The 14,510-nt window shown below is 36.6% G+C and overlaps 1 protein-coding gene and 1 non-coding gene across 2 annotated transcripts in view; both read right to left on the reverse strand.

Moving 5' to 3' along the window:
* Positions 1-3,666: 3,666 nt before the first annotated feature.
* On the reverse strand, positions 3,667-3,740 carry TRNAT-AGU. The gene has a single exon. It is a non-coding gene; the product is annotated as a tRNA-Thr (tRNA).
* Positions 3,741-11,179: 7,439 nt separating this feature from the next.
* The window catches only part of LOC110109674 (phytanoyl-CoA dioxygenase), a 10,380-nt gene continuing 7,049 nt past the window's right edge, over positions 11,180-14,510 (reverse strand). The window contains exon 9 of the mRNA XM_020840861.2: positions 11,180-11,492. Within this exon, the coding sequence (XP_020696520.1) occupies positions 11,450-11,492 (43 nt within the window). The 3' untranslated portion in view covers positions 11,180-11,449. The remainder of the gene's footprint in view (positions 11,493-14,510) is intronic.

Consider the following 14,510-nt stretch of genomic DNA (forward strand, 5'->3'; position numbering starts at 1 on the left):
TTAAGGTAGTTCATGGTTTATCAGTCTTGCTAAAGATGCGTTAACTTAGTGTACTTTTGAGATAACTTTTTCAAGTCTTTATTTTACTGACTGCTGCCACTTTTTTTATATTGCTTTAACTTTTTTCACTGTTTTTAAGAAATTTTTGTGGCGAGAAGCTTAGCATTATCAGATTTTGTGGAGTGTGATAGCTATTATAAAGTTTGCCAGCTTTTCAGAGGGAAAAAACTTATGAAACACCCAACCATTTTTAAAACATTGATTTTACAAACAACTGCAGCCATCCTAATCGACCTTTAATCTTCTCACACTAACCACTTTATTTTACCTGCTTACAGTCTTTTCTACTTCTCTTGAAATTTTCTAATAATTGATCAGAAAATAACTTCCTGAACAGCTGCATGGTATCTGTTGAATTGTGAGTGATTTAGACTAGTTAGGTTCCCCTCTTGTTATATATAGGTCCTGCACTTTTTTTTTTTTTCTTATTTCTGCATATAAATCCTTTAGATTACATTATTGCAGTGTATGATACTTATTAGATCCTATAAAATTCCTAGCGTTTTGCTGTTCTTCGTAGGTGTTTTTGTCGTATGTCATGACTCAAAAATCTGTAGCAAGTAGTGGAAGCATTTTTTTTTGTAGTGAAGTCATTACAGTTTCTCTTTTTTGTGTTCTTTGTTACTGACTACCATGTATGTAGTCAGGAATCTTGTGTTTGTCAGCCTTTTGAGGGCTAGTGCAAGTGTGCAACATTTCCTTTCCTTAGTTGTTAAAGTGAAGAAATTGCCTTTTTGTACTTTTGGCCAGTGTTTTTCTAGAATATCTTAAGATCTAAGGTTTCCTATGCAATTCTATTAGAAGATTAACAAAAACTTGAACACTCAATTAAAATTATGTATTTCACAAACTCTTACTTTTAACAACTATTCATTACTTATGTTTAAAGAAATAAATACGATGAGGATCAACTTTGATGATTACTAGAAATTACACATGGAAATTGAGGACCAAGAAAAACCATGCAAATAGTTGTAAGCATAAGTTCATTGAATCCCATATTGTATCAAACATGAAAACAATCTATCTTACAGTCAATCCAACAGCTAAATTTAGAGAAATGCATCAAATGTAGAAAGAGATGTCATCATAATACTAGAATCTAAGGTTTCGTTTGAGATGGCTTTCTTACTGCTTCTTAAAACAGCTTTCTAGTACAAAAATTAATTTTTTTGCATTAAAAAGCTGCTTTAAGAAGCAGAAAGAAAGTCGTCCCAAACAAATCCTAAGGGCAACTTTCTCGCTGCTTCTTAAAACAACTTTCTAATCTGCCTTAGGAAGCAGTAAGAAAGCTGTCCAAAACGAAGCCTAAATCTCACAATTAGGAGATAACTTGATGCAGGCATCTTAGGGCCCAGGGTTCATAATGCAGCTAAAGGATGTGATGTATGAAATTCACACCAAGCAAAATTAGAATTTGCAATTTCGAAGACAATCAATTAAACAAGCATGCACTTTATTTTGATGTAAATTAGACAATACACAAGGAATTCATTAAAATAATAATTCACTTAGTCTAAAATCTAAATCAAAGATATTCAATGAGAAATTTGAACCCTAAATATAAGTTGATTTGGTTTTACATCACAATTAGAAATCCAGTTGTGCAGCTTTGACTAAAATCATTCATACATGCAAACCAATATGAATTATAAAGATTAAAAAGATTAAAAAAATAAGACTATCAAAAGATAAAAAACTTGAGACAAATAGAAAGAGGTGACCTATATTCAAAAATCTACACATAATTGAGAAAACTAGTTTATTTAGCTAAAAGTTAGTCCATTATAGGCATCACAATTGTATTTATAAACATTTATTTTTACAAGAGGTCAACTATTTATGGATTTCCCCGAGCAAGTTTATAGAAGGGAGAGGAAAGCCGCCACATCATTGTCCAGAAATATCTTAGCAAACAAAAAGGAACATGACCATCACCAAAAATCCAAGGCAGCAGCAACAGCACTCGCTAAGGCCAGAAAGTCCAGAGGACAAGAGAAAACAAAAAAAAAGACAATCCCAGGATATGCTATTGATCAATGGAAGGGGAAGGAGAGGGGTAAAGGGAAATCAGCATGGAGGTGAACGTCGCTGTCTAACAATTAATTATTCTGTGCAGACACTGAACGTCATCCAGAGACCAACTAGAATATGCCACATCACTCCTTGCTGGGTATTGCTAACGTGGCACATTCTGATTGGTCTCCGGATGACGTTCTGTGTTAGGTGTCCACATAGAATAATTCCTTCCGTCCAACAGCAAATCACTGCCACAACTTTATCCGAATGCAAAAATTGATTCTTTGATAACCATAAATAAAAGTGTTGAGAAATTGTGGCATCACCTCAAAAGGAAAGAAAAAAGCACCAAACTGACCCATCGAACCTAAGATGAATAACAACCATGGTACCAAATAACAATAGCATTGAATATGCCTATAAAGATTGAGCTTAAGGCTTCATTTAGGTCAGCCATTTTACTGCTTTCTAAATTTATTTTTTAATACAAAAAATTTTTGAGCTTAAAGCTTTGTTTGTGACCGTTTTCTAAAGTAAATTTTTAATACCAAAATTTTTTGAACTAAGAATTTTTGTATTAAAAAGTTGTTTTAAAAAGCATGGAGAAAACCATAAAAAAAAAAAAACTAAAACTTACAAACAAAAAATAATTCTTATTGTGAATTATTCACTTGCTTAAAAAAAGCTTTTACTATTCATACAATCTCTATATAGACGTAAGATCAGTCTGCCAAGATTTTTATGAACAAATGCAGAGTAATGAACAAATTTCACTCCTACCTTATCTGGTCCGCTTGATCTACAAGAGTTCATCCAGTTTTCATCTATATTTGGACGAGAGATTATTAGATACGGAGTGCGGATGGGGAGAATCGTCTGCACAAGTATTGACTATCTAGTGGTACCAGCACTCAGTACCGCTGGGAACCATTATGTATCCAAGCACTCCGCACCTAATAATTTTTCTATTGGGACATGTTTTGTTTGGGCAGCTTTCTTTTTGCTTTCATGTAAAAATTTTTAGTTCGAAATTTTTTGTACTAAAGCACTTTCGAAAGCCGTAAAAAAGGAACAATTATTACGTCCTCCGACCGGACGTAGAGGAACGTCCGGTCGGAGGCAAATTCCCGCCAAATACCGAGTTGTACCGAGCAAACACGGAGCAATATCAAATAATAATGAGGAATAACATCATGTGAAGACCCAATACCGAGTTATTTCGAGCTATCTTGAGCAATACCGAGTTATACAAAAGTTGTACCGAGTTTTTCCTACAAAAAACTCGGTACAACTCGGTATTTCTCGATATAGCTCGGTATAACTCGGTATTGGTCTTCAAAGAGCGGTATTCATCATTATTATCAAATAATACCTAGTTGTACCGAGCAAATACCGAGTTTTTTGACGGTAATTTAGTGCCGACCGGACGTTCCTCTACGTACGTTCACCGGACCAAATAAAAGTTTGTAAAAAAGTTATTTCAAATAAAACCAACGCTCAGTTGACAGGAAATATTGGCGAGTTCAAATAGGAAATGCAAAATAAAATACCATTTCTGTTTAGAAAAGATAGGCAGGGTACATAATATGCTCTTGTTGAGAGTCGAACTCAAGACCTCCCGCTTACTAAACGGGTGCTCTAACCAACTGAGCTACAAGAGCTTCTCTCTTTAATTTTCCATACACATTATAAAACTACATCCCAACTGTGGCGCGTGAAGAAATTAGATTTAATCTCGTATTATATGAATAAATGTCAATATATAAATAATACATTATTACCTTTAAAATCTTAACTTTACTGTTTTAATTAAAATTTATTTAATTATTATTGTATCAACTTCAAATTTTGGTCCCATTTTGAGTTACACACCACATGGTGATATTAAGACTAATGATCTTGATATATCATCAAAAAATTATCTCAATCAAGCACAAATCGTGCGGCAAAATAAAGTTGAACTTCTAAAATTAAATGTGGGAACATCCGAGCTCAAATTTCAGCAAACTTATAATCGAATTGAACGTCTCGAAAAGATGAACCCAACGCACTAAATACGACTCAATTCGAGCCCAAATAAGTTCAAATCAAAGACTTAAAATGTATTTGGAAGGTTCAAATCATAAATTGAATAACCAAACGATTTCCAAACGTGACATTCTTATAGTTGAATTGAGCGGCTCAACAACACAGATCCAACGAGCCCAAGATCACCAAATTCTGATATCATTAAGATATTTAAATGCCTAGTAAACAGTTCAAAATTAAGGGGATCAATATCGGCTGTCCATTCAAACCAGTCCCAACCTTCCCATTATTTATCTCATATTTACTTGTCATGCCACTCTAAAAAAACTACAAATAGACTCTCATTCTTCATTGAGGGGGAAACTCAAATAAGAAAGAGAAAGAAGAGAAAGACTAGAGTTATATTGTCATCAAACACCTCAACCATCGTCGGACCACCAACTGTCATCGGATTTCTTCCTGACTGCCAACTGACGCCAGATTCATGTCAGGCAACCGACTGTCGTGAGACTTCAACTTGGTTGCCAATTGATTTCGAATTTATATCCGACCATAGATCGTCGCCAGATTTCTTCTGATTTATATTCATCACTGGATTTCAGCATGTTGGTTGACAATTATAATCTGATCGTCCTCAAGTTAGAGGGTGAGTCAGTTATTTGTAATTTATTCAAATACTAGTTGATCAATTTCCACTGGGCGTGACCACGTGATTTTTCCCTTTAGGGTTTCCACTTAAAATTCTAATGTTTCTTCTCTTTCTATGTATACGTTGGATACTCGTGTAACACTAAGCAGTATAATTTTTCCTACTTTACCGTCGCAAATATTCTAGCACGCAATAGATCTAATTGAACTCCAATAATTCATAAAAAGTGTGGCTATTACAAGTCTTCTAGGCCTTCTATTAAATTTGAGTAAAATTTAAAGTGGCTCCCACAAAAGCTCACTTGATTAAATAATCTCATAATACATGATATTTAATCACTTGAAAAAAATCCTTCTAACTTATGAGAGAAATTGAAGAATTATTTTTTTTTTTTCAATATCCAATGGCTGAAAGTTATTGTGATGGTGATGTAAATAAACTAAATAATCAACTCTCAATAATAAGCTTAAATCTATTTGATGAAAATAGATAAAACCCTACTTTATGACTATATTCGGTCACTTTTAATTCCTTTTTAAGTTTGCACTCTTTAACAAATTCTTAATAATGAGATCGGGTAAGCGGCCAGATATTCGACGGAAGCTCTTCCTCCTCTCAAGTCTCACCAGTGCTCGAACCCTGTCCCAAAAAAAAAAAACCTTAATTATTATAACGTATATACAAAAAAAGTGTTGGTGGTCATCAAAAAATTATTAGGTGCGGAGCGTGCACCGTCCGCACAAGTATTGGGTGTCTATCAGTACCCAGCGGTACTAAGTGAGAGAAAGATCAGAGAAAGAAGGTGAAGCAAGAACAGGAAGAAGGACACGGAGGAAAGTGCCGAAGAAGACAAAGAAGGGAAAAATATTATTAATCATCTATGTGCTGAATACAATGGTCTTAGATATATAATAGCTTACACTGGTAGAAAAGGTAAATACTGATAACGTAAATTACATATGAAATACAAATGGCGTCTTGTATTCTTATATCGTCCCGCAAATTAAGCATCCGAAGATCGAATGATTAATTTGTTCCTGAGATCATTAAACCGAGCTATTGGGAATGACTTGGTGAAGATATCCGCAATTTGATCCTTGGAAGGAATGTGAACCAGTTGGATGTCACCGACACTTATTTGCTGTCGAATGAAGTGGTAGTCAATCTCAATGTGCTTTGTGCGTGCGTGAAAAACCGGGTTCTTAGCAATTGCTATTGCGGAAGTGTTGTCACAATGGATGGTTGTAGGCTCAGGTTGCGGTAGAAGGAGCTCGGTTGCTAGTCGGCGGAGCCAGAGTACATCGGAAGTAGCCGCGGACAGGGACCGGTATTCTGCCTCGGTAGAAGATTTGGCGACCGTAGCTTGCTTTTTCACCGTCCAGGAGATTAGGTTGGGACCAAGGAATGTACAGAATCCTGATATTGATTTTCGGTCGGTTGAGTCGGACGCCCAGTCGGCGTCGGAATAAGAGTGCAGCTGAAGGGATCCAATGGTGATGGGCAAGCCGTAAGAAAGGGTGCCATTGATGTAGCGAAGGAGACGTTTGAGAGCTTTGAAGTCAGTAACCGAGGGTTGTTGCATATGTTGGCAAATGCAATTAGTGGCAAAGGCTATGTCGGGTCTCGTTATTGATAGATATTGAAGCGAGCCCGCTAGACGACGATAAAGGGATGGATCGTGGAACGGTTGAGTTGGCGAGGTAGATTTCTTTGAGTCGGGCGCTATTGGCGTCGGAGCCGGTTTACAGTTTGCAAAACCTGCATCATTAAGGAGTTTTGTAGCATAGTGTTTTTGAGATAAGAAGTAACCTGAGGTGGATTGAATTACCTGGATTCCGAGAAAAAGAGAAATATTGCCCAGTTGTTTCAGTGCAAATTGAGACCGCAGTTGTTGTAGAAGTTGCTGGATGGCGAGGGGGTTGTTACCTGTAACTAACAAATCATCGACATAAATGAGAATAAACAATTTCGTAGAGGTAGTGTCGAGGATTAAGAGGGATGGATCGGCACGGCTGAAGGTAAATCCTTTGGATTGAAGAAAGCTCGTAAGTTTTTGGAACCATTGTCTCGGGACTTGCTTGAGTCCATAAAGAGATTTGTGGAGTTTGCAAACCGCATTCGGGTTGTGTTGATTGATGAAGCCGGGTGGTTGACGCATGTATATGTCATCCGGAAGATCACCGTGAAGGAACGCATTGGAGATATCAAGTTGGTGCATGGGCCAATGCCGATGAAGAGCAAGAGTGAGGAGTAGTCGTATGGGGGGCATCTTGGCGACGGGGCTGAACGTCTCGTTGTAATTGACACCAAATTGCTGATTGTAACCGAGGGCAACCAAACGAGCCTTGTAACGATCAACTTCACCGTTGGGTAGAGTTTTAATTTTGTATGTCCATTTACAACCGAGTACCGGTTTGTCTGCAGGTGGCTGTACCAAGGTCCAAGTATTTTGCTGAAGGAGGGCATTGAATTCTGTTAGCATCGCATGCCGCCAATGTTCAGACTTTGCGGCTTGGTTGTAGGTAGCCGGAGTGAGCGGGGAAGTGACAGGAGTTAGAAGATTAAAGACTTGTTTGGGTTTATAAATGCCCGATTTGGATCGAGTCTGCATTTGGTGTACAGGCTGACGCGGAGGAATGCAAGTCTGGGAGGAAATAGCGGAAGGAGGTGCTGTGATGATATCCGGAGTGATAGTGTCCGTGGAAGGAGTAGAATTGTGAATGGGTGCAGTGGGATTAGTGGTTTGATAGCTGTGAGTAGGAGGCAAGAAGTTTGAGGTGATGGAAGTGGGTATGAGAAGGGATGGAGGAATGGGAGCTGCGGGAGAAGAAATGTGAGTGTGATCAGATATAGGATTGTGTTTGTAAGGAAATTGATGTTCATGAAAAACGACGTGACGGGAGATGTGCGTTTTTCCAGATGAAGGATTGTAGCACTTGTATCCTTTGTGAAGAGAAGAGTATCCAATGAAGACACAAGCCTGAGATCGCGGGGAGAATTTGTCGGGGACATAGGGGCGAAGCCAGGGATAACATAAACATCCGAAAGTGCGGAGGGTTGCATAATTGGGAGAAGTGTTATGAAGAGATTGTGCAGGAATTTTATTAGAGATGGCTTTGGAAGGAAGCATGTTAATGAGATGAATTGCGGTAGAGATCGCCTCAGCCCAAAACCGGTGCGAAAGACCAGATTCAAGAAGTAACGCACGAGTGATGTCTAAAAGATGGCGATGCTTGCGTTCAACTAAGCCATTTTGTTCCGGCGTGTGAGGACAAGACAATTGTTGTAAGATGCCGTTGTTATGCAGGAAGGTTTTAAAAGCATTGCTAGTGTATTCCCCGCCACCATCGGAGCGAAGAATTTTGGGGGTGACGTTGTATTGAGTTCGAATCATATTGCAAAAGTTTTTAAAAACAGAAAGAACTTCCTGTTTGGTTGAGAGAAAATAAATCCAAGAGAATCTTGTGTGATCATCGATAAAGATGATGTAATAGCGAAAACCATCAAGAGAGATTAAAGGGGCCGGACCCCAAACATCGGTGTGAATCAAATCAAACGGTTTAGAAGTAACAGAAATGCTTTTATTAAAGAAGATTTTGTGGCTTTTTGCCTTATTACAAGAGTCGTAGTAATTTGTTTGTTTTACAAAAGCAAGATCAGGGAACTGCCGAGCAAGCACAGAGAGAATTTCAGGATGGGGATGACCGAGTCTCGAGTGCCAGGGAATAGAGGAGGAGGTGGTCGTAAGAGCAGCGTGACGATCGTCTTGAGGAAAACTGATTTTGTAAAGTCCATTATGTAACCGTCCAAGAAGCAGAGGAAGTTGATCCCGGAGATCCTTCACAACAAATCCGTTAGCATCAAAAGTAATAGAAACCGAATTATCTTTGGTAAGTTTAGAAACAGAGATGAGATTGTGAGTGAGAGACGGCACGTGAAGAAGATTGTGTAAATGAAGCTTACGAGTCGTGTCCGGGAGAGGAAGCAGACCCTGACCGGTGTTTTGTATGGGAAGGGTAGAGCCGTTTGCAGTAGAGACATTGTCCGTCCCTTGATAGGTAGTCGGGTAGGAAAGATGAGCGATGTCCGGAGTGAGATGAGCGGAAGCCCCGGAGTCAAGAACCCAGTCCTGGCTGCTGCATTGTTCGGGTTGGCAAAGAGAGCTCGAGGCGGTCGAGTGTCCGTCGGAGCGTATTTCGGATTGTTCCGGTGCCAGCAGTTCAACGCTATATGTCCGATTTTTCCACAGATTTGGCATGTGGGTCTTGCTGAGTTCTGAGTGGTTGACGGAGGTTGATTGTAACTCGGAACAGTAGTGGAAGAAGGAGGATTCTTGGGTTTGCCATAGCGCATAGTGTTGTAGTTGCGGTTGCGAGAGTTGTTGAGAGATCCAGCATATAGAGCCATGGCCGAAGTGGTTTCCATATTCAACTCGTTTTGCAAATGAATTTCTTCATTGCAAAGCATGGAGTAGAAGGTGTCAAGATCAATTGGGAGCAGCGAATTCCGAATCGTAGACTTGAACGAATTGAAGGTGGGCGGGAGTCCATTCAAGATATGAAGCATTATGTCTTCAGAGTCAATTTGTGAGCCGAACGCCGTGATGTTGTCCACAATGGTTTTGATACGAGTGAGATATTGCTGCATGTTTTGATCTTTCATCTGAACGCGATACAGCTCGTTCTTGAGTTGCATTACTCTAGATCGACTGGTTGGTTGAAGTCTGCGTTCAAGAATGGTCCACGCGTCGTTGGCGGAGGTGGACGTGATGATGTAGGGCAAGATCGGCTGCGAAACGGTAGAGAAGATTGCCGAAAGAAGATTGCTGTCTACTAGGAGCCATTGAGCGTGCTCGGCTGATGTTGGATCGGCTGGAGGTTTGATGGCGCCGATGAGGTGGCCGGCATAACCGTTGGCCGTGAATTGCTGGAGAAGCTGGATACGCCAAATGGGGTAGTTCTCCGTTGTTAGGGGATGAGGAGCTAAGTTCTTGATATTTGAAACAAGAAATTTTAATGGCTGAGGGATGTTGTTGATTGTGGCGGTGGTTTGAGTGGAGGGGGAGGAGGGAGTCAGAATACTCATTGATTCTTGATCTCCCATGAGAGCTCTGATACCATGAGAGAAAGATCAGAGAAAGAAGGTGAAGCAAGAACAGGAAGAAGGACACGGAGGAAAGTGCCGAAGAAGACAAAGAAGGGAAAAATATTATTAATCATCTATGTGCTGAATACAATGGTCTTAGATATATAATAGCTTACACTGGTAGAAAAGGTAAATACTGATAACGTAAATTACATATGAAATACAAATGGCGTCTTGTATTCTTATACTAAGCACCCACCAATGCTTGTGGCGTATGATTCTCCTCGTCCGAACTCCGCACCTAATAATCTCTCGTGGTCATCGGTGCCATTTGATCAAAGGTTTTATTTGAAATGGTTATAACGGTCTTTAAAAATAGTTATTAAAAATATTTTTTTCATAAAGTCATTGCCGTATTATAATTTTTTTAATGAGAAAATTGAATAACTCTCATACAACTATCATACTTTGCCTGATCAAATTATAATATATATATATATATATATATTACAAAAATAGTATAACCAAATAAAAAAAAATGATACCGAACTAAAAATTCAAATTATAAACCGAAAAAATAATCCCAAATAAACCCTAAATCCGTTAATACTTAACTCAAAATAATGATAGCATGCATCTCTATGCTTTCTTGTTACAGCGTTTCTTTCATTAAGGCTTCGTTTGGGACGACTTTTTTATTGCTTTCCTACTACTTTCTAAAAAAAAAATTAGTACATAAACTTTTGAACATAAATTTTTAATTAAAGTATTTTTTAACTAAAAAAATTATTTTAAAAAACATGAAAAAAAAAATCCCAAACGAAACCTTAAACTAAAGATTTGTGCTTCTACATTGAAATAGAAAATCTCTAGAGACAATTGTATTTTTTTTTTCTAAAGGCAATTGTATATGAGGCTTTATTTGGGACATCTTTCTTACTACTTTCTAAAACAATTTTTAGTAGACAAATTTTTAATTTAAAATTTTTTTGAAATTAAAAAACAACTTCAAAAAACAATAAAAATAATATCTCAAACGAAACCTAAATTTGAGAAACTTCTTTGTATGAAAAATAACAAATTCAAAATTAAAATAATTATAAAAAATTACTTTTAAATTAAAGTAATTATCTATATGTTACTCTAACAAATACAACAATTCAAAATTTAATATAAATACAATGTATAACCTAAGTTATTGGGAATACTATAAATACTTAATTTGGCCTTCAAAGAAAACCAAATTTCATTTAACCTAATAATAACCCATAAATTCTTCCAAATCAAAATTTTAAATCATAATTTCTATACTCCTGATTAACGTAATAATGTTTAAAATTTTCACAAAATACACCTTTTATGGGATAATTTACACTTAAATTATTCACAGAAATGTTCGAAGCTGTGAAGTTTGAGATGGTTCAATATTTATCAGGAAGAAAGTAATCAAAGCTTGCGCTGATTGTTAACAGTACGTAAGAAAGTGTAAATCTACGCAAATGAAGAGTTTTCGTATTGTTATAAAACAGCCAGTTTTCTATACGAGCAGCTCTATCCATACCTCTGTGATCTCGATCGGGATGCCCAGTTTTAATCAGAATATTTGAATCAAGAAACGTAGAGAGGTTCTGGAGCTGTTTTCCTTTGGATCCTGATATAAAATTAAAAGGAATCGCATGAGATGGACGAATAGAATTCAGAACTTTGCTTACCATTTTAACTGATCCATATCTTTGAAGAACCTACTTGCCAAGGGATTCGAAGAACTTGAATACACCATCAACTAAGACAATATAATAGAAAAAAAGGAGGATTTACATACATACCACTTTATATCATGCTATTTACATATCTAATATTCAAAACTTTAATATTTAATGTTTATCACGCATAGACAATTTTAATATCAAATATGTATCTCATATATTTCATTGATACCACTCAGACCACCCTATAAACTTTAAATTTTCACTTCTTACACTCATATTTGATATAGGGATGGTATGCATGAAATATTAAATTTTGAGGGATTAGATATGTAAATAGAATACTAGAAAGTGGTATGTATATAAACTCCCCTAGAAAAAATGTATACGCATGGCATTTTTCAGTCAACTAATTTTTTAGCATATTTGCCAAGCCATAATACTCAAGATCGTCAAAAATATAATTAAAAAAAAAAACTAATTAGAAGAAAGCATACCATGATTCATTATAACCTCCTTCATGAAATTTGATCAAAGATGAAGATTTTTGAGAAATTAGATTTCTCACCTTTTTCCTTTATTTTTCTTGATGTAGTTTGTTACTTATGGCCAAAATTGACAAATAGAGAAAACACATAATGGGGTAAAAAGTGGACTGATACCACTGATAGTGATGTAGGATTAAATGTGTTTGTTGATGTTTTATCTTTGGACTTGATGATATTCCAATAGACGTGTGGAAATGCTTAGGAGATGAAGGAATTTCATGGCTTACTAAACTTTTTAATACTATTTTGAAGACTAAAAAGATGCCAGATGAGTGGAGAATGAGTATGTTAATTTCTATTTTTAAGAATAAAGATGATGCACAAGATTGTGCGAATTATAGAGGTATTAAGTTAATGTGTCATACTTTAAAACTATGGGAGCGAGTTATGGAGCATAGGTTGCGGCGTGATACTAATGTTTCTCAAAATCAATTTGGATTCATGCCCGGTAGGTCGACTATGGAAGCCATACATTTATTAAGAGGTTTGATGGAGAAATATAGAGAAAATAAGGAGGATCTACATATGATATTTATTGATTTAGAAAAAGCATATAATAAAGTTCCAAGAGAAGTTCTATGGAGAGTTCTTGAAAAGAAAGGAGCCAATAATGCTTATATTCAAATCATTAAAGATATGTATGCAGGAGCTATTACTTGTGTTCAAACACAAGGTGGATTGACCGAGTATTTCCCTATTTCGGTTGGGTTACATCAAGGATCAGCCTTAAGCCCAAATCTTTTTGCTATAGTCTTGGATGTTCTCACTAGACATTTGCAAGAAGATGTACCTTGGTGTATGCTTTTTGCTGATGATATTCTTCTTGTTGATAAGACTAGAGAGGGAGTTGAAGGTAAACTTGAATTATGGAGGTCAACCTTAGAGTCTAAAGGTTTTCGCTTGAGTAGATCTAAAACAGAATATATGGAGTGTAATTTTAGTAGTAATAGACCTACTGAAGGGATTGTGACTTTGGGCGATCAAGTCATTAATAAGAGTACACGTTTTAGATATCTTGGATCTATTGTTCAGAGTGATGGTGAAATAGATGAGGATATTATCAGCAGAATTCAAGTTGGATGGTTGAAGTGGAGGAATGCATCGGGCTTGTTATGTGATAGAAATTTACCCCTCAAACTTAAGGGAAAATTCTATAAGATGGTAGTGAGGCCTGCAATGCTTTATGGTGCCGAATGTTGGCCATTAAAAGAGAAGCATAATACTAAGTTAAGTGTGGCAGAGATGAGGATGCTCAGGTGGATGAGTGGCTTTACCCTTAGAGATAGGATACGAAATGAGCATATACGTGAAAAGGTTGGAGTAGCTCCAATAGAAGATAAGATTAGAGAGAGTCACCTTAAATGGTTTGGTCACATAAAAAGGTGGCCTTCCGACGACCCAGTTAAGAGAGTAGAGGTATTAGATTTGACTTGGGTTAAGAAAGGTAGGGGTAGACCTAAAAAGACTTGGTTAGAAAATATTAGGAATGACCTTTCTTTATTAGATTTAAACGAGAATTTGACTTTTAATAGGACACAATGGAGAAAAAGGATTCATGTAGCCGACCCCACATAGTGGGATAAAGACTTGATGTTGTCGTTGTTGTTGTTGTACTATCGTCTCCAAATGGTCCTTGACTAAACCATCAGTAGGCATTTAGGATAGCTTTGGTGGTCAAGATTGAAAGCATTCATCATTGTCCTTAGCCTTTGCCAAGTATTTATGGTTGGCTCTATTAGTTCTCCTCAATTTATTTACACTGGATGTTAAACAAGGTAAAGTCTTTTTGCCCTATTTCAAACTATATCAACTTTAATCCACCTTTTTTCTACCTACTCATTTTACATCAAATATATCTATCTGCCTTACAAAATACATTATTTGCACCCTATCATACCGGCTCAAATTATTTAAATATGTTTTTCATTATCTTATATTTAATAAGAGCTAGTTCATTTTGACATAAGTTTTTGGCAGAGATTAGAGCTGAGTTCAAAATTTTGAGTTTTATTGACTATGTTTCAATAATATTTGTTCGTTTTGTGCAAGAACTAAGGCTTCGTTTGGGACAGCTTTTTTGATGCTTTCTAAAATAGCTTTTTAATACAAAAAATTTTTGAATTAAAATTTTTTTGTACTTGAAAGTCGTTTTAGAAAGCAATAAGGAAGTCATCCCAAATGAAGCCTAACTTCCTGCAAACTCAATTTCAAAGAAATACCGTTCAGCCCTTAGCTCAAAACAGTGAATTAATTAGAAGATTTGTCTCCTTTTTTAGTCAAAATTAAAAAAATGTGATCCAATCAATATATGAAACAAACATGCAAATTAAGATCACTAAAAGCCACTTTTTTTGGCATGAATAAAGGGTGATAGCACAACTTATTAAAGAAAGAAATATACAAGTATAAGAGCTA

This window comes from Dendrobium catenatum, unplaced genomic scaffold (assembly GCF_001605985.2).
Source record: "Dendrobium catenatum unplaced genomic scaffold, ASM160598v2 original_scaffold_21741, whole genome shotgun sequence".
Lineage (NCBI taxonomy): Eukaryota > Viridiplantae > Streptophyta > Magnoliopsida > Asparagales > Orchidaceae > Dendrobium > Dendrobium catenatum.